This window comes from Pristiophorus japonicus, chromosome 10, assembly GCF_044704955.1.
Source record: "Pristiophorus japonicus isolate sPriJap1 chromosome 10, sPriJap1.hap1, whole genome shotgun sequence".
In the NCBI taxonomy this organism is placed as follows: domain Eukaryota; kingdom Metazoa; phylum Chordata; class Chondrichthyes; family Pristiophoridae; genus Pristiophorus; species Pristiophorus japonicus.
The window spans coordinates 224,127,603-224,147,616 of record NC_091986.1 but is presented as its reverse complement, the minus strand read 5'-3'; the positions used below and the strand labels follow the sequence as shown (position 1 = coordinate 224,147,616).

At 54.2% G+C, this 20,014-nt stretch overlaps 1 protein-coding gene across 4 annotated transcripts in view; it reads left to right on the top strand.

Moving 5' to 3' along the window:
• Nucleotides 1-20,014, top strand: part of ilk (integrin-linked kinase) — a 52,105-nt gene that overhangs the window by 14,463 nt on the left and 17,628 nt on the right. For all 4 annotated transcript variants that reach the window (XM_070892639.1, XM_070892638.1, XM_070892641.1 and 1 more), the window contains exons 3-6: nt 9,960-10,125; nt 15,128-15,223; nt 18,768-18,864; nt 19,473-19,556. In XM_070892639.1, coding sequence (XP_070748740.1) covers nt 9,960-10,125; nt 15,128-15,223; nt 18,768-18,864; nt 19,473-19,556 — 443 coding nt within the window. The remainder of the gene's footprint in view (nt 1-9,959; nt 10,126-15,127; nt 15,224-18,767; nt 18,865-19,472; nt 19,557-20,014) is intronic.

Below are 20,014 nucleotides of genomic sequence, written 5' to 3'. Positions count from 1 at the left end.
ACCAAGATCTAGCTCTGTCAAGCCCGTATGGTGGCTGGTGTGCAACGGCCACCCCATGTTAAAAAAATCCACGCACAGGCATCTTCCACCCTGGAGTTCAGAACTGGAACATCGGGACTAAGTAGTGGACTACAATACTGAGGCACAAATATGTACATATAGTAACTTCATGTAGAAGCAGTCCCAAGAAGTAGTGACATTAAGTATTTTACATTTTTACTGTTTCCAGTTTCCCATAAATTAGTATAAAGCTACTGGATTGAATTAGGTAAGCCTTGATTGTTTTATATGAACTCATCTCTTCTGGTGTGGAAGCAAGTCATCCTCGTTCGAGGGACTGCCTATGATGATGATGACTGTTGTTACTCTGCGTGGGGACAAGGGCCACTCTGCAAATTGCACAGTTGTACACTGCCGCTGTGAGGGGCCATTGAATGAATCGTTCTCCTCAACGATTCCATTCGTCACCAGCAGGAGGCGGGCAATTTCCTGCAGTGACTCGAGGGCACTGGATCTGTGAGGGCCGGAGGATCTCGCGGATAGCGCCAGCTCCCTCCCACAGAGCCGTGAGTGGGGGTCAGTGAATGAAACACATTTCGATGCCAGGACCAGTGACCAACACTTCCTGCTGATACTGAAGAGGAAATGCCTCGCGCTGGTGAAATAACATTGCAGAAATGGAGCAACAATGTACGCCGACCACAGATATCCTCAGCTTCCGACTGCCCCATTACCTCGGCAACTCGGCGCAGTGACTGTCCCGCAGCCCATCAGTCAGTGGGCAGATTGTAGGTGTGTCACTCAATCTTCACTCTCTGCCTGTCTCCTCACTCGTTCTCGCTGACTGCCCTGCACCAGCCCTGTCCTACCGCGCCGGGGCTGTTTGTCTCCTGGTTAATTGACGGGGCTCAGCAAATTTAGCAAATAACCTGAATAACTCTTTGATATCGAGGGCCTCTGTTTAATAACTAGAAAGGCAGAGCAGCAAGATTTATTTTCACGCAGCATCTGATCCTGGCAGCACAGAAGGAGGCTGTTCGGCCCATCGTACCTCTGTGAAAGAGTGATCCAATTAGTCCCCCTCCCTGCTCTTTCCCCATAGCCCTGCAAAGTGCTCCTTTTCTTTTCTGCAAAGTTTTTGCAGTAGCTGTGTGTGTGTGTGCGCGAGAGAGAGAGTGCCTGTGTGTGTGCGAGACAGAGTGCCTGTGTGTGTGTGTGTGTGTGTGCCTGTCCGTGTGTGAGAGTAGGATCTTGCGGAGACATCGTTGGTGGTAATTTCTCCAGCGACTTGAGGTGTCTACTGTACATGGTCCATGTCTCTGAGCCATACAGGAGGGCGGGTATTACGACAGCCCTGCAGACCATGAGCTTGGTGACAGTTTTGACGGCCTGGTCTTCAAACACTCTTTTCCTCAGGCGGCCGAAGGCTGCACTGGCGCACTAGAGGTGGTGTTGAATCTCGTCATCAATGTCTGCTCTTGTTGATAAGAGGCTCCCGAGGTATGGGAAATGGCCCACGTTGTCCAGGGCCATTTTGATGACTGGGGGGCAGTGCTGTGCGGCAAGGACAGGCTGGTGGAGGACCTTTGTCTTACGGATGTTTAGCGTAAGGCCCGTGCTTTTGTACGCCTCAGTAAATACGTTGACTATGTCCTGGAGTTCAGTCTCTATGTGCACAGACGCAGGCGTCATCTGCGTACTGTAGCTCGACGACAAGATCCTACAAATCCCCTGGGAGGACAGATGCACCAACATTAGCGTCCTCGACCAGGCCAACATCCCCAGCATTGAAGTACTGACCACACTTGATCAGCTCCGCTGGGCAGGCCACATTGTCTGCATGCCAGACACGAGACTCCTGAGCCAAAGGTGGGCAGAGGAAACGTTACAAGGACACCCTCAAAGCCTCCCTGAAAAAATGCAACATCCCCACCGACACCTGGGCAAAGACCGCCCTAAGTGGAGAAAGTGCATCCGGGAGGGCGCTGAGCACCTCGAGTCTCATTGCTGAGAGCGTGCAGAAATCAAGCGCAGGCAGCGGAAGGAGCGTGCGGCAAACCTGTCCCACCCACCCTTTCCTTCAACGACTATCTGTCCCACCTGTGACAGGGACTGTGACTCTCGTATTGGACTGTTCAGCCACCTAAGGACTCATGTTAAGAATGGAAGCAAGTCTTCCTCGATTCCGAAGGACAGTCTATGATGATGATGAGTGTGAAAGTGTCTGTGTGTGTGTGTGTGTGCGCCTGCCTGTGTACCTGTGCGTGCATGTGTACGTGAGAGAGAGTGCCTGTGTATGTGTGCGCGCGTACGCGTGTATGTGTGCGTGTGTGTATAAACCTGTTCCGTGCTGTCCACCACAGCAACAACTCTGATTTCTATAGGTTTAGCGGGGGGATTCCGGAGCTGCTAATCCCAGCATATTTCCCTGTGAGCCAGGCAGTTGCTGCATGGTGAATCTCGCTGTGAAACTGGCGCTGTAGAATCTGAGTGTGTGCCACACACATTGAGCCGATAGTTACCCAGTGTTGTCGAATAGAGAGTGGACATCGGATGCTTCAACTATAAAACTGACCTTCCCCACCCTGTGCAGGCACGAACTGACCCTTGGCCTGACTCCATCCCCCTCCCTGACCACTGGATCAGGCTGACCCTGACTGATCCCCACCTCAGTGTCCCATTTGACCAAGAACGGCTTCTGACCCCATACCTGCTGGAACAGAGACCGCCTGCCTCCACCTCGAACATCGTCTGTCTCTCTCCGCCTTTGCCTCACCGCATCCGTTGCTGGAACCCTCAGCTCATCCACTGCAGGAACCCTCATCCCATCCGCTGCTGGAACCCCTCGCCCCATCCGCTGCTGGAACCCCTCGCCCCATCCTCTGCTGGAACCCCTCGCCCCATCCGCTGCTGGAACCCCTCGCCCCATCCGCTGCTGGAACCCCTCGCCCCATCCGCTGCTGGAACCCCTCGCCCCATCCACTGCTGGAACCCCTCGCCCAGACTTGTTTACTGCATTGCCGACCCTTCAATAGTGAAGCTAAATTTACCCGATACAAGAATATGACATACGAATCTATCCTGGCTGTGAAGTTTGGGGAGCAGCTGTGTGCTGTTATATTGGTGCAGAGAGAGAGAGGGTCTGTCGCCAGTCTCTGAGAGACCGGGACTGAATGGCCAGACATGCTGGCACCCTGCAACCTCTCAGCCTGCGCTGCTCACTGCGCCTGCTGTCTGACGCCAGAGACCCTAAGCTGGGCAGCGGGGCAGGTTGGCAGGCAGCCAGTATGGCCTGATTCTGCTTGGAGAGGGGACGGAGAGCCTGTAGGGCGTGGGAGGCATCAGTGGAAGTTGTTTAGCAACCGACTCTCCAACAATGTGCCCGACGGAAATGAGCTCTCGATTGTTTTCAGGGCTGTGCTCGGTGGAGGTGAGATACTGTCTCCAAGTACTGAATAGAACTCTGGACAGGCTGCACTGTCCAGTGACCCCTTGTATTAGAGAGAGAGAGGACAGATCGGGGTTCTTGCTCCTGATCACTGTCCAGTCATATCTGCAGGAATAAATGCCATCCTTGCCAGGACCGCCTATATCAGAAATCATAGAAATTTACAGCACAGAAGGAGGCCATTTCGGCCCATCGTGTCCACGACCAAGAGCTCCCCAGCCTAATCCCACTTTCCAGCTCTCGGTCCGTAGCCCTGTAGGTTACGGCACTTTAAGTGCACATCCAAGTATTGTTTAAATGTGGTGAGGGTTTCTGCCTCTACCACCCTTTCAGGCAGTGAGTTCCAGACCCCCACCACCGTCTGGGTGAAGGCATTTCCCCTCAAATCCCCTCTAAACTTCCCCCCAATTACTTTAAATCTATGCTCCCTGGTTGTTGACCCCTCTGCCAAAGGAAACAGTTCCTTCCGATCCACTCTATCCATACCCCTCATCATTTTATACACCTCAATCAGTTCTCCCCTCAGCCGCCTCTGTTCCAAGGAAACTACGAAGGTATGAGGAATGAATTGGCTATGATAGATTGGGAAGATTCATTAAAAGGCATGACGGTGGATAGGCAATGGCTAATATTTAAGGAACAAATGCATGAATTGCAACAGTTATACATTCCTTTCTGGTGTAAAAACACAAAAGGAAAAGTGGCCCAACCATGGCTAACAAAAGAAATTAAGGATAGTGTTAGATCCAAAGAGGAGTTATACAAAGTTGCCAGAAGAAGTAGCAAGCCTGAGGATTGGGAGCAGTTTAGAATTCAGCAAAAAAGGACCAAGAGATTGATAAAGAGGGGAAAATTAGAGTGAGAGTAAACTTGCAGGGAACATAAAAACCGACTACAAAAGTTTCTACAAGTACGTAAAAAGAAAAAGATTAGCGAAGACAAATATAGGTGCTTTACAGACAGAAACGGGAGAATTTATAATGGGGAACAAGGAAATGGCAGAATAATTAAATAAATACTTCGGTTCTGTCTTCACGGAAGAGGACACAAATAACGTCCCAGAAATACTAGGGTACCAAGAGTCGAGTGAACAAGAGGAATTAAAGGAAATGATTATTAGTAAGAAAATAGTGCTAGAGAAACTAATGGGACTGAAGGCAGATAAATCCCCAGGGCCTGATGATCTGCATCCCAGAATACTAAAAGAGGTAGCCATGGAAATAGTGGATGCATTGGTTGTCATCTTCCAAAATTCCATAGATTATGGAACAGTTCCTGCAGATTGGAGGGTGGCAAATGTAACCCCACTATTTAAAAAAGGAGGGAGAGAGAAAACAGGGAACTACATCAATAGTAGGGAAAATGCTAGAGTCTATTATAAAGGATGTGATACCGGCATACCAACGGGATTAAACAAAGTCAACATGGATTTATGAAAGGAAAATCATGTTTGACAAACCTACTAGAGCTTTTTGAGGATGTAACTGATAGAATAGATAAGGGAGAACCAGTGGATGTAGTGTATTTGGATTTTCAGAAGGCCTTTGGCAAAGTCCCACATAAGAGGTTAGTTTGCAAAATTAAAGCACATAGGATTGTAGGTAATGTATTGGCATGGATTGAAAATTGGTTAAGCTGACAGGAAACAGAGAGTAGGAATAAACGGGTCTTTTTCGGGGTGGCGGGCAGTGACTAGTGGGGTACCACAGGGATCAGTGCTGGGGCCCCAGCTATTCACAATATATATAAATGATTTGGGTGAGGGAACTAAATGTAATATTTCCAAGTTTGCTGACGACACAAAACTAGGTGGGATTGTGAGTTGTGAGGAGAATGCAATGACGCTGCAAGGCGATTTAGATAGGTTGAGTGAGTGGGCAAACACATGGCAGATGCAGTATAACGTGGATGAATGTGAAGTTATCCACTTTGGTCGGATAAGGACAAAGTATTATTTAAATGGTGATGGCTTGGGAAATGTCGCTGTACAGAGGGACCTGGGTGTCCTTGTACACCAGTCAGTGAAAGCAAACATGGTGCAGCAAGCAGTTAGGGGCAAATGGTATGTTGGCCTTCATTGCAAGAGGGTTTGAGTACAGGAACAAGGATGTCTTACTACAGTTATACAGGGCCTTGATGAGACCACACCAGGAGTATTGTGTGCAGTTTTGGTCTCCTCACCTAAGAAAGGATATACTTGCCATAGAGGGAGTGCAGCGAAGGTTCACCAAACTGATTCCTGGGATGGAAGGAGAGATTGGGTCGACGAGGCCTGTATTCACTAGAGTTTAGAAGAATGAGAGGGATCTCATTGAAACGTATAAAATTCTGACTGGGTTGGATAGACTGGGATACATTTCATCCGGGCCTGGGGAGTTATCGACTTTCAAAGCTGCTAAGCCCTTTAATACTTCCTCTCTCACTATGTTTATCTTGTCTAATATTTCACACTCCTCCTCCCTTATTGCAAAGTCTGCATCGCCCCTCTCCCTTGTGAAAACAAATGCAAATTATTCATTAAAAGTCACACCCACGTCTTCTGCCTCTACACACACATTTCCTTTATGATCTCCAAAAGGCCCCACTTTCTCTAGTTATCCTCTTGCTCTTAATGTATTTATAAAAACATCTTTGGGTTTTCCTGATTTTACTTGCCAACATTTTTTCATGCTCTCTCTTTGCTTTCCTGATATCTTTTTTCATTGCGCACTGCACTTCTTATACTGCTCTAGAGTCTCTGCAGTATTGAGTTCTCGGAATCTGTCATAAGTTTCCCTTTCTTTCTTTTTTTAATGTGTGGTGGCTGGTGTGCAATGGCCACCACACCTTAAAAAAATCCTCTCTCTCTCCCCTTCTCTCTCTCTCTCTTCTCTCTCTCTCTCTAACCTCCTCTCTCTCCCCCCCTCTCTCTCTCCCTTTCTCTCTCTCTCTCTCTCTCTCTAACCTCCTCTCTCTCCCCCTCTCTCTCTCTCTCTCTCTCTAACCTCCTCTCTCTCCCCCCCTCTCTCTCTCTCTCTCTCCCCTTCTCTCTCTCTCCCTTTCTCTCTCTCTCTCTCTCTCTCTCCTTCTCTCTCTCTCCCCTTTCTCTCTCTCTCTCTCTCTCTCTAACCTCTCTCTCTCCCTTTCTCTCTCTCTCTCTCTCTCTCTCTCTAACCTCCTCTCTCCCCCCCTCTCTCTCTCTCTCTCTCTCTCTCTCCCTCTCTCTCTCTCTCTATGATGGATCTTTGTGGCGGTGTGGGAGAAGTTTCCTTCTATGGCAGGATTCCTGGAGAGAGATTACTGTGAAATGCCTTTACCTAAGTTGGTAGTAGATTTGGTGGAGCTGTCCACATATGTGGATGTCAGTAATGGGATGTTGCAGCAAGCTCCGTGCGGGCAGGGCAGGGGCTGGCTTGCGTTCCCTGCAGTGCCAATCATGGAGAATTGTCTAAATCCGCTTCCTTTCCATGGAACAGTTTCCCAGGAACAAAATTGCGATATTACAGAGAGCTGGCAGAAACAATGTGGATAGAAATGAGTAAGGCGAATGGAAATGGCTAAGTATATAGGGGGAGTAAAAAGAATATTACAGGTAACAAACCCGCCTAAACCTCGGCTCATTAAAAAAAACTCTGCTGCCCTCATATTAATTCCAAGTCCCGCTCACCTATCCCCCTGTGCTCACTGACCGACTTTGGCTCCTGGTCCGACAATGCCTCGAATTTAAATTGTGGTCAAATCCCTTCATGGCCTCGCCTCTCCCGATCTCTGTAACCTCCTCCAGCCCCGACACCCCTCCCTATCTCTGTAACCTCCTCCAGCCCCGACACTCCTCCCTATCTCTGTAACCTCCTCCAGCCCCGACACCCCTCCCTATCTCTGTAACCTCCTCCAGCCCCTACACCCCTCCCTATCTCTGTAACCTCCTCCAGCCCCTACACCCCTCCTATATCTGTAACCTCCTCCAGCCCCTACACGCCTCCCTATCTCTGTAACCTCCTCCAGCCCCTACACCCCTCCCTATCTCTGTAACCTCCTCCAGCCCCTACACCCTCCCTATCTCTGTAACCTCCTCCAGCCCCTACACCCCTCCCTATCTCTGTAACCTCCAGCCCTACAAGCCTCCCTATCTCTGTAACCTCCTCCAGCCCCTACACCCCTCCCTATATCTGTAATCCCCTCCAGCCCCTACACCCCTCCCTATCTCAGTAACCTCCTCCAGCCCCTACACCCCTCCCTATCTCTGTAACCTCCTCCAGCCCCGACACCCCTCCCTATCTCTGTAACCTCCTCCAGCCCCGACACCCCTCCCAATCTCTGTAACCTCCTCCAGCCCCGACACCCCTCCCTATCTCTGTAACCTCCTCCAGCCCCGACACCCCTCCCAATCTCTGTAACCTCCTCCAGCCCCGACACCCCTCCCTATCTCTGTAACCTCCTCCAGCCCCTACACCCCTCCCTATCTCTGTAACCCCCTCCAGCCCCTACACCCCTCCCTATCTCTGTAACCCCCTCCAGCCCCTACACCCCTCCCTATCTCTGTAACCTCCTCCAGCCCCTACACCCCTCCAATATCTGTAACCTCCTCCAGCCCCTACACCCCTCCTATATCTGTAACCTCCTCCAGCCCCTACACGCCTCCCTATCTCTGTAATCCCCTCCAGCCCCTATACCTCTCCCTATCTCTGTAACCTCCTCCAGCCCCTACACCCCTCCCTATCTCTGTAACCTCCTCCAGCCCCGACACCCCTCCCTATCTCTGTAACCTCCTCCAGCCCCTACACCCCTCCCTATCTCTGTAACCTCCTCCAGCCCCTACACGCCTCCCGATCTCTGTAACCCCCTCCAGCCCTTACACCCCTCCATATCTCTATAACCTGCTCCAGCCCCTACACCCCTCCCTATCTCTGTAACCCATTCCAGCCCCTACACCCCTCCCTATCTCTGTAACCCCCTCCAGCCCTTACACCCCTCCCTATCTCTGTAACCTGCTCCAGCCCCTACACCCCTCCCTATCTCTGTAACCCCCTCCAGCCCCTACACCCCTCCCTATCTCTGTAACCTCCAGCCCCTACACCCCTCCCTATCTTTGTAACCTCCAGCCCGTACACCCCTCCCTATCTCTGTAACCTCCAGCCCTACACCCCTCCCTATCTCTGTAACCTCCAGCCATACACCCCTCCCAATCTCTGTAACCTGCTCCAGCCCCTACACCCCTCCCTATCTCTGTAACCTCCAGCCCTACAACCTGCGAGATCACTGCGCAGCACAAATTCTCCCCGACTTTGCTCCACCATCGGTGGCCATGCTTTCAGCTGCCTGGGCCCCAAACTCTGGAATTCCCCCCCTAAACCTCTCGACCCCTCTCCTCCTTTAAAATCCTTCTTAAAACTGACCTCTTTGTCCAAGCTTTTGGCCTTCTGCCCTAATTTCTCTTTATGTGGCTCGGTGTCAGTATTTGTCAGATAACGCTCCTGTGAAGCGCTTTGGGACATTTTACAGCATTAAAGGTGCTATATAAATGCAAGTTATTGTTGTTGTAGAAACCAAAGCCGTTACTTGTGGATCTTATTTAATGTTCGTCCCCTCCCCATGGTCTTCTGGGTATTAATAGATCTGTTTGGATTCACACAAGGATTAGAAGGAGACGGCAGATCTCCTGTAGGTGGTTGAGGGGACCAGGGATAGACTGTGGGAACCCAATGGTCCCGTGTCGGTTGAGTTCCTGGTTTGCTGTGTCCAGGGTAATTGTCAGCTGCAGTGAGTCATTGAGTTAGTTTGGGGTGTTGCACGGGAGTTCTGTTCCTGCAGCTGATTCCTCTGTCCTAGCCAAAGCTCCTCTGTGTCTGCCGGCTGGTCTCCTCAGTAACCGAGCAGTCTCGCAGGAGGGGGGAGGGGTGCGGGGCAGGAGCAGTGGGCTGGGGTGGAGGGGGAAAGCCGCGAGGAGTTGCCTGTCTGCTGCTTTCTGTGGTTGGGACGGGTTTGGCTCGTGCAGTGTGGTCTCTCCCAGCTGCTGCCTCCCATCGAGTTTCCTGGCTACAGCCACTGAGGGCTGCAGTCCTGGCAGGCTGCTGAGCGTGACTCACACTGCCAACGTGGTGTTTCCAAGTGTCTCCCACAGCTCGGGGACAGGCTGTGCTCCAGGCAGATCACTCCGCACAGCGACACAGCCCTCAGGCAAGACCCACCAAATCTACCCAGCTTCTCTCTGCAACTCTCTCTACATTTTTAAATGAATAGTATGTGGATTTTCCATTTGCATCTCTTTAAACCCACCCACAGACTCCCGAATCCCTATGTGTTCCCTGATAGCAATTCTATCTGGTGTCCTTCCTATACATTCACATTCGCAGACTGTACCCCCTGCCCCGTGAGGCCCTCTCGCCCGCCCCCGCCCCCCCCTCCCGGCCCCCATCCCAGGAATGAATAAAACAAAAGCTGTCTGACTGGGAGTGCGTTAAATGCGACACCGTGCGTGATCCCGCGCTCCGCTCCGCGCTCCTGCCTGACTGGGCCTGTTGATGTGTTTCAGAGATGACCACGGGTTCAGTCCCCTGCACTGGGCCTGCCGCGAGGGCCGGTCCAACGTCGTCGACATGTTGATAATGCGCGGAGCTCGGATCAACGTGATGAACAGGGGTGACGACACGCCATTACACCTCGCCGCCAGCCACGGGCACCGCGACATCGTGCTGAAGGTAAGACACGGGCACCGTCTTCATTCATTTTTATACCGCGTATCCGGCACAGAAACGGGCCACTGGGTCCCACCGCTCCGTGCCGGGGTTTATGCTCCACACCAGCCCTCTCCATCTCACCCCATCACCATATCCTTCTATTCCTGTCTCCCCCATGTGTTTATCCAGCTTCCCCTTAAGTACATCGATACTATTCACCTCAACCCCTCCCTGTGGCAGCGAGTTCCACATTCTCACCGCTCTCTGGGTAAAGAGGTTACTCCTGAATTCCCCTTTGGATTTATTAGTGACTGTCTTGAGGCCCCTATTTCTGGTCTCGCCATAATTGGAAACATCTTCTCTACGTCTACCCTATCGAACCCTTTCATAAATTTAAAGAGCATCACGTCACCCTTTGGTCTTCTCTTTTAGAAACCTAGAAACATAGAAAATAGGTGCAGGAGTAGGCCATTCGGCCCTTCGAGCCTGCACCACCATTCAAGAAGATCATGGCTGATCATTCACCTCAGTACCCCTTTTCTGCTTTCTCTCCATACCCCTTGATCCCTTCAGCCATCAGGGCCGTATCTAACTCCCTCTTGAATATATCTAACGAACTGGCCTCAACAACTCTCTGCGGTAGAGAATTCCACAGGTTAACAATTCTCTGAGTGAAGAAGTTTCTCCTCATCTCAGTCCGAAATGGCTTACCCCTTATCCTTAGACTGTGATCCCTGGTTCTGGACTTTCCAACATCGGGAACATTCTTCCTGCATCTAACCTGTCCCGTCCCGTCAGAATTTTATATGTTTCTATGAGATCCCTCTCATTCTTCTAAACTCCAGTGAATACAGGCCCAGTCGATCCAGTCTCTCCTCATATGTCAGTCCTGCCAGCCTGGGAATCAGTCTGGTGAACCTTCGCTGCACTCCCTCAATAGCAAGAATGTCCTTCCTCAGATTAGGAGACCAAAACTGAACACAATATTCCTGGTGAAGTTTCACCAAGGCCCTGTAGAACTGCATTAAGACCTCCCTGCTCCTATACTCAAATCCCCTAGCTATGAAGGCCAACATACCATTTGCCTTCTTCACCGTCTGCTGTACCTGCATGCCAACTTTCAATGACTCACCCAGGTCTCATTGCACCTCCCTTTTTCCTAATCTGCCGCCATTCAGATAATATTCTGCCTTCATGTTTTTGCCACCAAAGTGGATAACCTCACATTTATCCACATTATACTGCATCTGCCATGCATTTGCCCACTCACCTAACCTGTCCAAGTCACCCTGCAGCCTCTTAGCATCCTCCTCACAGCTCACACTGCCACCCAGCTTAGTGTCATCTGCAAACTTGAAGATATTACATTCAATTCCTTCATCTAAATCATTGATGTATATTGTAAAGAGCTGTGGTCCCAGCACTGAGCCCTGCGGTACCCCACTAGTCACTGCCTGCCATTCTGAAAAGGACCCATTTATCCCGACTCTCTGCTTCCTGTCTGCCAACCAGTTCTCTATCCACGTCAGTATATTACCCCGAATACCATGTGCTTTGACTTTGCACACCAATCTCTTGTGTGGGACCTTGTCAAAAGCCTTTGAGAGTCCAAATACACCACATCCACTGGTTCTCCCTTGTCCAGTCTGCTAGTTATATCCTCAAAAAATTCTAAGAAGTTTTGACAAGCATGATTTCCCTTTCATAAATCCATGCTGACTTGGACCGATCCTGTCACTGCTTTCCAAATGCACTGCTATTTCATCTTTAATAATTGCTTCTAACATTTTCCCCACTACTGATGTCAGGCTAACCAGTCTATAATTACCCGTTTTCTCTCTCCCTCCTTTTTTACAAAGTGGTGTTACATTAGCTACCCTCCAGTCCATAGGAACTGATCCAGAGTCGATAGACTGTTGGAAAATGATCACCAATGCATCCACTATTTCTAGGGCCACTTCCTTAAGTACTCTGGGATGCAGACAATCAGGCCCCGGGGATTTATCGGCCTTCAATCCTATCAATTTCCCGAACACAATTTCCCGCCTAATAAGGATTTCCTTCAGTTCCACCTTCTCATTATACCTACTGTCCTCTAATATTTCTGGAAGAAAGGAGAAAATCGCCCCATCCTGTTCGTTCTTTCATGTGAGGGATGATGTACTGAAGGTCGGGTCACGGGCACCATGGGCGCATGTGTGTCGGAAGTTTGTGTGCGTGCTCATTGGACATGCACGTCTCTCGGGTGAAGTGAGGATTACTTTTAACTTTGATGCACTCCCTGGTTGAATAGCTTGTTGAGTCCATTCTCGAGGCCCACACATGGAGACAAGCCACTTGGGTGAAGTACAGGCTCGCTCCTCGCGTCTCCCCTCCCCGTCTCCCCTCACCCCCCGTCTCTCCTCGCCCCTCCCCCCGTCTCTCCTCGCCCCTCCCCCCGTCTCTCCTCGCCCCTCCCCCCGTCTCTCCTCGCCCCCCCCCGTCTCTCCTCGCCCCCCCCGTCTCTCCTCGCCCACCCCCCCGTCTCTCCTCGCCCCCCCCCGTCTCTCCTCGCCCCCCCCCGTCTCTCCTCGCCCCCCGCCCCGTCTCCCCTCGCCCCCCCCGTCTCCCATCTTCCCTCAGCCTCCCCTCGCCCCCCCCCGTCTCCCGTCTCCCCTCGCCCCCCCCGTCTCCCCTCGCCCCCCCCATCTCCAATCGCCCCCCCCATCTCCCCTCACCCCCCCCGTCTCCCCTCGCCCCCCCGTCTCCCCTCACACCCCCCTGTCTCCCCTCGCCCCCCCCCCGTGTTTCCCCTCGCCCCTCGCTGCCCCTCCGCGCCCCTCCTGTCGCCCCGCCCCCCCGTCTCCCTTCGCCCCCCCCCGTCTCCCCTCGCCCCCTCCCGTCTCCCCTCGCCCCCCGTCTCCCCTCGCCCCCCGTCTCCCCTCGCCCCGCCGTCTCCCCTCGCCCCCCCCCCCCCCCCGTCTCCCCTCACCCCCCCCGTCTCCCCTCGCTCCCCCCGTCTCCCCTCGCTTCCCCCGTCTCCCCTCGCCCCCCCCCCGTCTCCCCGTCTCCCCTTGCCCCCCCGTCTCCCCTCGCCCCCCCGTCTCCCCTCGCCCCCCCCGTCTCCCCTCGCCCCCCCGTCTCCCCTCGCCCCCCCGTCTCCCCTCGCCCCCCGTCTCCCCTCGCCCCCCCGTCTCCCCTCGCCCCCCCGTCTCCCCTCGCCCCCCCGTCTCCCCTCGCCCCCCCGTCTCCCCTCGCCCCCCCGTCTCCCCTCGCCCCCCCGTCTCCCCTCGCCCCCCCCGTCTCCCCTCGCCCCCCCCGTCTCCCCTCGCCCCCCCCGTCTCCCCTCGCCCCCCCCGTCTCCCCTCGCCCCCCCGTCTCCCCTCGTCCCCCCGTCTCCCCTCGCCCCCCCGTCTCCCCTCGCCCCCCCGTCTCCCCTCGCCCCCCCCGTCTCCCCTCGCCCCCCCCGTCTCCCCTCGCCCCCCCGTCTCCCCTCGCCCCCCCCGTCTCCCCTCGCCCCCCCCGTCTCCCCTCGCCCCCCCCGTCTCCCCTCGCCCCCCCCGTCTCCCCTCGCCCCCCCCGTCTCCCCTCGCCCCCCCCGTCTCCCCTCGCCCCCCCCGTCTCCCCTCGCCCCCCCGTCTCCCCTCGCCCCCCCCGTCTCCCCTCGCCCCCCCCGTCTCCCCTCGCCCCCCCCCGTCTCCCCTCGCCCCCCCCGTCTCCCCTCGCCCCCCCCGTCTCCCCTCGCCCCCCCCGTCTCCCCTCGCCCCCCCCGTCTCCCCTCGCCCCCCCCGTCTCCCCTCGCCCCCCCCGTCTCCCCTCGCCCCCCCCGTCTCCCCTCGCCCCCCCCGTCTCCCCTCGCCCCCCCCGTCTCCCCTCGCCCCCCCCGTCTCCCCTCGCCCCCCCCGTCTCCCCTCGCCCCCCCCGTCTCCCCTCGCCCCCCCCGTCTCCCCTCGCCCCCCCCGTCTCCCCTCGCCCCCCCCGTCTCCCCTCGCCCCCCCCGTCTCCCCTCGCCCCCCCCGTCTCCCCTCGCCCCCCCCGTCCCCTCGCCCCCCCCGTCTCCCCTCGCCCCCCCCGTCTCCCCTCGCCCCCCCCGTCTCCCCCCCCCGTCTCCCCTCGCCCCCCCCCCGTCTCCCCTCGCCCCCCCCCCGTCTCCCCTCGCCCCCCCCCCGTCTCCCCTCGCCCCCCCCCCGTCTCCCCTCGCCCCCCCGTCTCCCCTCGCCCCCCCGTCTCCCCTCGCCCCCCCGTCTCCCCTCGCCCCCCCGTCTCCCCTCGCCCCCCCGTCTCCCCTCGCCCCCCCCGTCTCCCCTCGCCCCCCCGTCTCCCCTCGCCCCCCCCGTCTCCCCTCGCCCCCCCCGTCTCCCCTCGCCCCCCCGTCTCCCCTCGCCCCCCCCGTCTCCCCTCGCCCCCCCGTCTCCCCTCGCCCCCCCCCCGTCTCCCCTCGCCCCCCCCCGTCTCCCCTCGCCCCCCCCCGTCTCCCCTCGCCCCCCCCGTCTCCCCTCGCCCCCCCCGTCTCCCCTCGCCCCCCCCGTCTCCCCTCGCCCCCCCCGTCTCCCCTCGCCCCCCCCGTCTCCCCTCGCCCCCCCCGTCTCCCCTCGCCCCCCCGTCTCCCCTCGCCCCCCCCGTCTCCCCTCGCCCCCCCCGTCTCCCCTCGCCCCCCCCGTCTCCCCTCGCCCCCCCCGTCTCCCCTCGCCCCCCCGTCTCCCCTCGCCCCCCCCGTCTCCCCTCGCTCCCCCCGTCTCCCCTCACCCCCCCCGTCTCCCCGTCTCCCCTCGCCCCCCCGTCTCGCCCCCCCGTCTCCCCTCGCCCCCCCCGTCTCCCCTCGCCCCCCCGTCTCCCCTCGCCCCCCCCGTCTCCCCTCGCCCCCCCCGTCTCCCCTCACCCCCCCGTCTCCCCTCGCCGCCCCCCCCCACGTCGCCCCTCTGCTCCCCCCCGTCTCCCCTCGCCCCCCCCCCCCGCGCCCCTCGCTCTCTCCCCCCCAGCCCTCCCGCTGTCCAGGGCCTGTGAGGAGGATGGGTGGATCACCCTTTGCGTTTTCTCTCTGCAGCTGATCCAGTGTAAAGCAGATGTCAGCGCGGTGAACGAACACGGGAACACACCGCTGCACTATGCCTGTTTCTGGGGTCATGACGAGGTCGCTGAGGTGAGAGCCCGTGTGGCGCCGTGCTCGTGGTCTCTGACACGCCAGTGGTGAGACCGTGTCATGGGGTTAGTGTTACACGAATCGATGGTCCATCGTATGTCCGCAATCTGACATGGCGCTTACGACCAACATCGACTGTACCGCGCGGCTGAATTTATTCCACGTTTCAACCATCACTTCCAATTCCACATCCTGCACTGCCACAGCCGTCGCCAGTGGGAGATTGACCAGAGCGGGAGGCAAACACTTTCACCAGTGCTGGCACCGCCCTGCTCACCTTCACAAGCCTCATGCCTGGGACACAGGGTACGATCCCCACCCCCTCCCGGTCCTCCCGGCAGGCAACGTCACTCTGTCCCGTTCCACTGCATGAGCTCGTAATCAACACATTATAACATGTGTCAGCAGGAAACCAAGCCTGTAACTCACTCCCGAGTATCTGTTATTCTATATATAAACCCCCGAACACCACGATTAGATTCCAGCCTGTAACTCACTCCCGAGTATCTGTTATTCTATATATATAAACCCCCCCGAATCCCTCGATTAGATTCCAGCCTGTAACTCACTCCCGAGTATCTGTTATTCTATATATAAACCCCCGAACACCACGATTAGATCCCAGCCTGTAACTCACTCCCGGGTATCTGTTGTTCTATATATAAACCCCCGAACACCACGATTAGATACCAGCCTGTAACTCACTCCCGAGTATCTGTTATTCTATATATAAACCCCCCCGAATCCCTCGATTAGATTCCAGCCTGTAACTCACTCCCGAGTATCTGTTATTCTATATATAAACCCCCCCCCCCCCGGACCCCTCGATTAGATTCCAGCCGGTAACTCACTCCCGGGTATCTGTTATTCTATATATTAACCCCCCCCCCCCCCCCGAATCCCTCGATTAGATTCCAGCCTGTAACTCACTCCCGGGTATCTGTTATTGTATATATTAACCCCCCGAACCCCTCGATTAGATTCCAGCCTGTAACTCACTCCCGGGTATCTGTTATTGTATATATAAACCCCTGAACCCCTCGATTAGATCCCAGCCTGTAACTTACTCCCCGGTATCTGTTATTGTATATATAAACTCCCCAAACCCCTCGATTAGATCCCAGCCTGTAACTCACTTCCGGGTATCTGTTATTCTAAATATAAACCCCCCGAACCCCTCGATTAGATCCCAGCCTGTAACTCACTCCCGGTATCTTATTATATAGAAAGCAAAAAAAAGAAAGACTTGCATTTATATAGCGCCTTTCACGACCACAGGACGTCTCAAAGCGCTTCACAACCAACGAAGTACTTTGAGAGTGTAGTCACTGTTGTAATGTGGGAAGCACAGCAGCCACCTCGTGCACTGTAAGCTCCCACAAACAGCAATGTGATAATGACCAGATAACCTGTTTTACTGATGGTGATTGAGGGATAAATATTGGCCAGGACACCGGGGATAACTCCCCTGCTCTTCTTTGAAATAGTGCCATGGGATCTTTTACGTCCACCTGAAAGGGCAGATGGGGCCTCGATTTGATGTCTCATCCAAAAGACGGCACCTCTGACAGTGCAGCACTCCCTCAGACACTGCACTGGGATGTCGGCCTAGATTTATGTGCTCAAGTCTCTGGAGTGGGACTTGAACCCACAACCTTCTTACTCAGAGACAAGGGTGCTACCCATTGAGACACAGCTGACACAACATTAAACATAGTGCTCAATCCATTATTAAACATAGTGATCACCCTGTCATTAAACATCTATGAATCACACTACGTTATTAAACAATTAACATGTGTTATTAAACATGGTACAATCGCCCCCTTATTAAGCATAGTATAAGCACCTTTCTGTTACGAAAGCATAGTGTAATCACCCAATGTCATTAAACATTCTGCAATCACCCAGTTATTAAACATAACGCAATAACCCCATATTATTAAACATAATATAAGGCCCCCGAACCCTTCGATTAGATTGCAGCCTGTAACTCACTCCTGGATATCCATTATTCTATATATAAATCCCCGCTCTCTTCCCCCCCCCCCCCCCCCCCCCCACCCTGAACCCCTCAATTAGATTGCAGCCTGTAACTCACTCCTGGGTATCCGTTATTCTATATCTAAACAACCCCACCCCCGAACCCCTCAATTAGATTCCAACCTGTAATTTGCTCCCAGGTATCTGTTATTCTGTATATAAAGCTCCCCGAACAGATTTCAGCCTGTAACTCACTCCCGGGTATCTGTTGTTCTATATATAAACACCACTCCCCCCCCGCCCCCCGAAGCCGTGGGTGAGGTGTACCTGGAATGAGTTCCCTGCCTTTGCCCTATTGCAGTAATATCTATACCTGCAGCTAGTCCTGCTACAACTGTACAGGGTATTGGTGAGGCCACACCTGGAGTACTGCGTGCAGTTTTGGTCTCTGTATTTAAGGAAGGATATACTTGCATTGGAGGGGATACAGAGAAGGTTCACTAGGTTGATTCCGGAGATGAGGGGGTTAACTTATGAGAATAGGTTGAGGAGGTTGGGCCTATACATATTAGAGTTCAGAAGAATGAGCGGTGATCTTATCGAAACATAAAGATAATGAGGGGGCTCGACAAGGTGGATGCTGGGAGAGCATTTCCACTCATAGGGGAAACTAAAACTAGGGGACATAGTCTCAGAATAAGGGGCCGCCCATTTAAAACTGAGATGAGGAGGAATTTCTTCTCTGAGGGTTGTAAATCTGTGGAATTCTCTGCCCCAGAGAGCTGTGGAGTCTGGGTCATTGAATATATTTAAGATGGAGATAGACAGATTTTTGAGCGATAAGGGAGTGAAGTGTTATGGGGAGCGGGCGGGGAAGTGGAGCTAAGTCCATGATCAGATCAGCCATGACATTAAATGGCGGAGCAGGCTCAAGGGGCCAAAGGGCCGACTCCTGCTCCTATTTCTTATGTTCTTATCATATTTTACATGTGCCATTCCTGCCTACATTTCCAACAATGTCTGTAAAATACTCACACTATAGCTGCACCCACCCGCCAGTGTAAGTGCCACAGCGCCCCCACTGCCAGGAGGGTTTAATTACAGTGTTAGCAGTTTGCAAAGGCAGCTTGCATTCTAAGTACGGACACAGGAACATATAATGGAAAAATAAAAAAGGGCAGAATGACCGACTTTGAAATGGGAGTCCGTTATGTCTGCCTGCCCTGGGTCAGTTATTCTGTGGCCTCTATTCCCTCCTCACTTGGAAGAGCCCGCTTGTTCTTGATTTCCCGCGTGTAACTCCACAGAATGACACTCAAATCCTGTGTGCGCGCAAATTTCCCATCGACAAACGGCACTTCCTCTTGTAAATATTTTTGGTCTTAAGTCCACATTTAATGTTGAGAATGCCCATGTTACCATGGCGATGGGCGATGCCGTAATTGGTGGGTCGCAGTGACCAGGTGGGGGCAGCCTGCAGTAGCTGGGTGGTGAAGTTTAACCGCATCACCAAACACACACGGACCCACTCGCTGTAAATCTGCTGTCTCTACCCTTTCAGGATCTGGTGATCAACGGAGCCCTGGTCAGCATCTGCAGTAAGTACGGAGAGACCCCCTTGGACAAGGGAAAGATCCACCTGCGTGAGCTCCTGAAGGGTACGTACGCTGCTGCAACTCCAGTCGTATGTTGGAGGTTCAAATAAGACTCTCAAATCGCCTGTGGTGTTGCTGTCCACGTGTGTCTGTATATACTCACACGCACGCACGCACGCACACACACACACTCGCACGCGGGCACTCGCTCGCTCGTGCACGCACACTTGCTCACGCTCGCTCACGCATGCACTCACATGTACACACACACACACACTCACTCCTGGTGATGGAGTTGACATCGAGGCTTCAGCATCTTACTCCACGGAGCCACCTAGTGCAATGACATTGTGACAGTTGACATAGCAAAATTAAATTACAAATGTCAGTGGTGCCATTTACAATGGTGAATATTGATCGGAAAGCATGATCAAAAATTGGCATTCAGTGCCCGGGGCTGGGGGCCGGTTTGGCCGCTGTTGTACATGGTGGTCGGTAAATGGACACGTGATGCACTGTGAAAGGATGTGTGGGGGGGGCACTGGACGTGAGGTGTTCCTTCACTCGCTCTGAAACACACTCGTGTTGGTGCCCTTTTCCACTCGGTCCTGCTCTTCCAGTCCTGTGTGTCTCGCCCATAACTCTTTCTCTTTGTCTCCCCTCTCCCACAGAACGTGCCGAGAAGCTGGGCCAGAGCCTGACTAAAGTACCCTACAAGGACACCTTCTGGAAAGGAACCACCCGCACTCGGCCCCGTCAGTGCCCCGTAACTTTATTCAATGTTCACCTGATTGTGATTCATTTTTGCGTGTGTCTGTGCAGAGTGAAGTGAAATGTGGGAACGTGGGTATCGCTGGCCGATAATAGACCCGGGTGAATAGACTCATTCACCTTCTCCCATCTCGAGAGTCGCAGATACAACAATAATGGAGTTGTTGACCAATCACAGCGATCAGTCTCTATCAGTGAGTCTAAACAGAGCCAGCCACAAGGCGAGGAAATCCCCAGTGGTGGGGAGCTTTGGGCACCTCAGGTCCAAAGTCCCCTGTTCAGTTTGGTGATTCTATTTTTGTAATGTGTGTGATTGTTAACATGTTAGGCTGGAAATGATATTAATGGAGGAACCTTCAGCCGCCTCGCCCCTTCCCTTGGGAACTCTCTCCCTAAATCCCTCGCCCCTTCCCTCGGGAATTCTCTCTCTAAATCCCTCTGT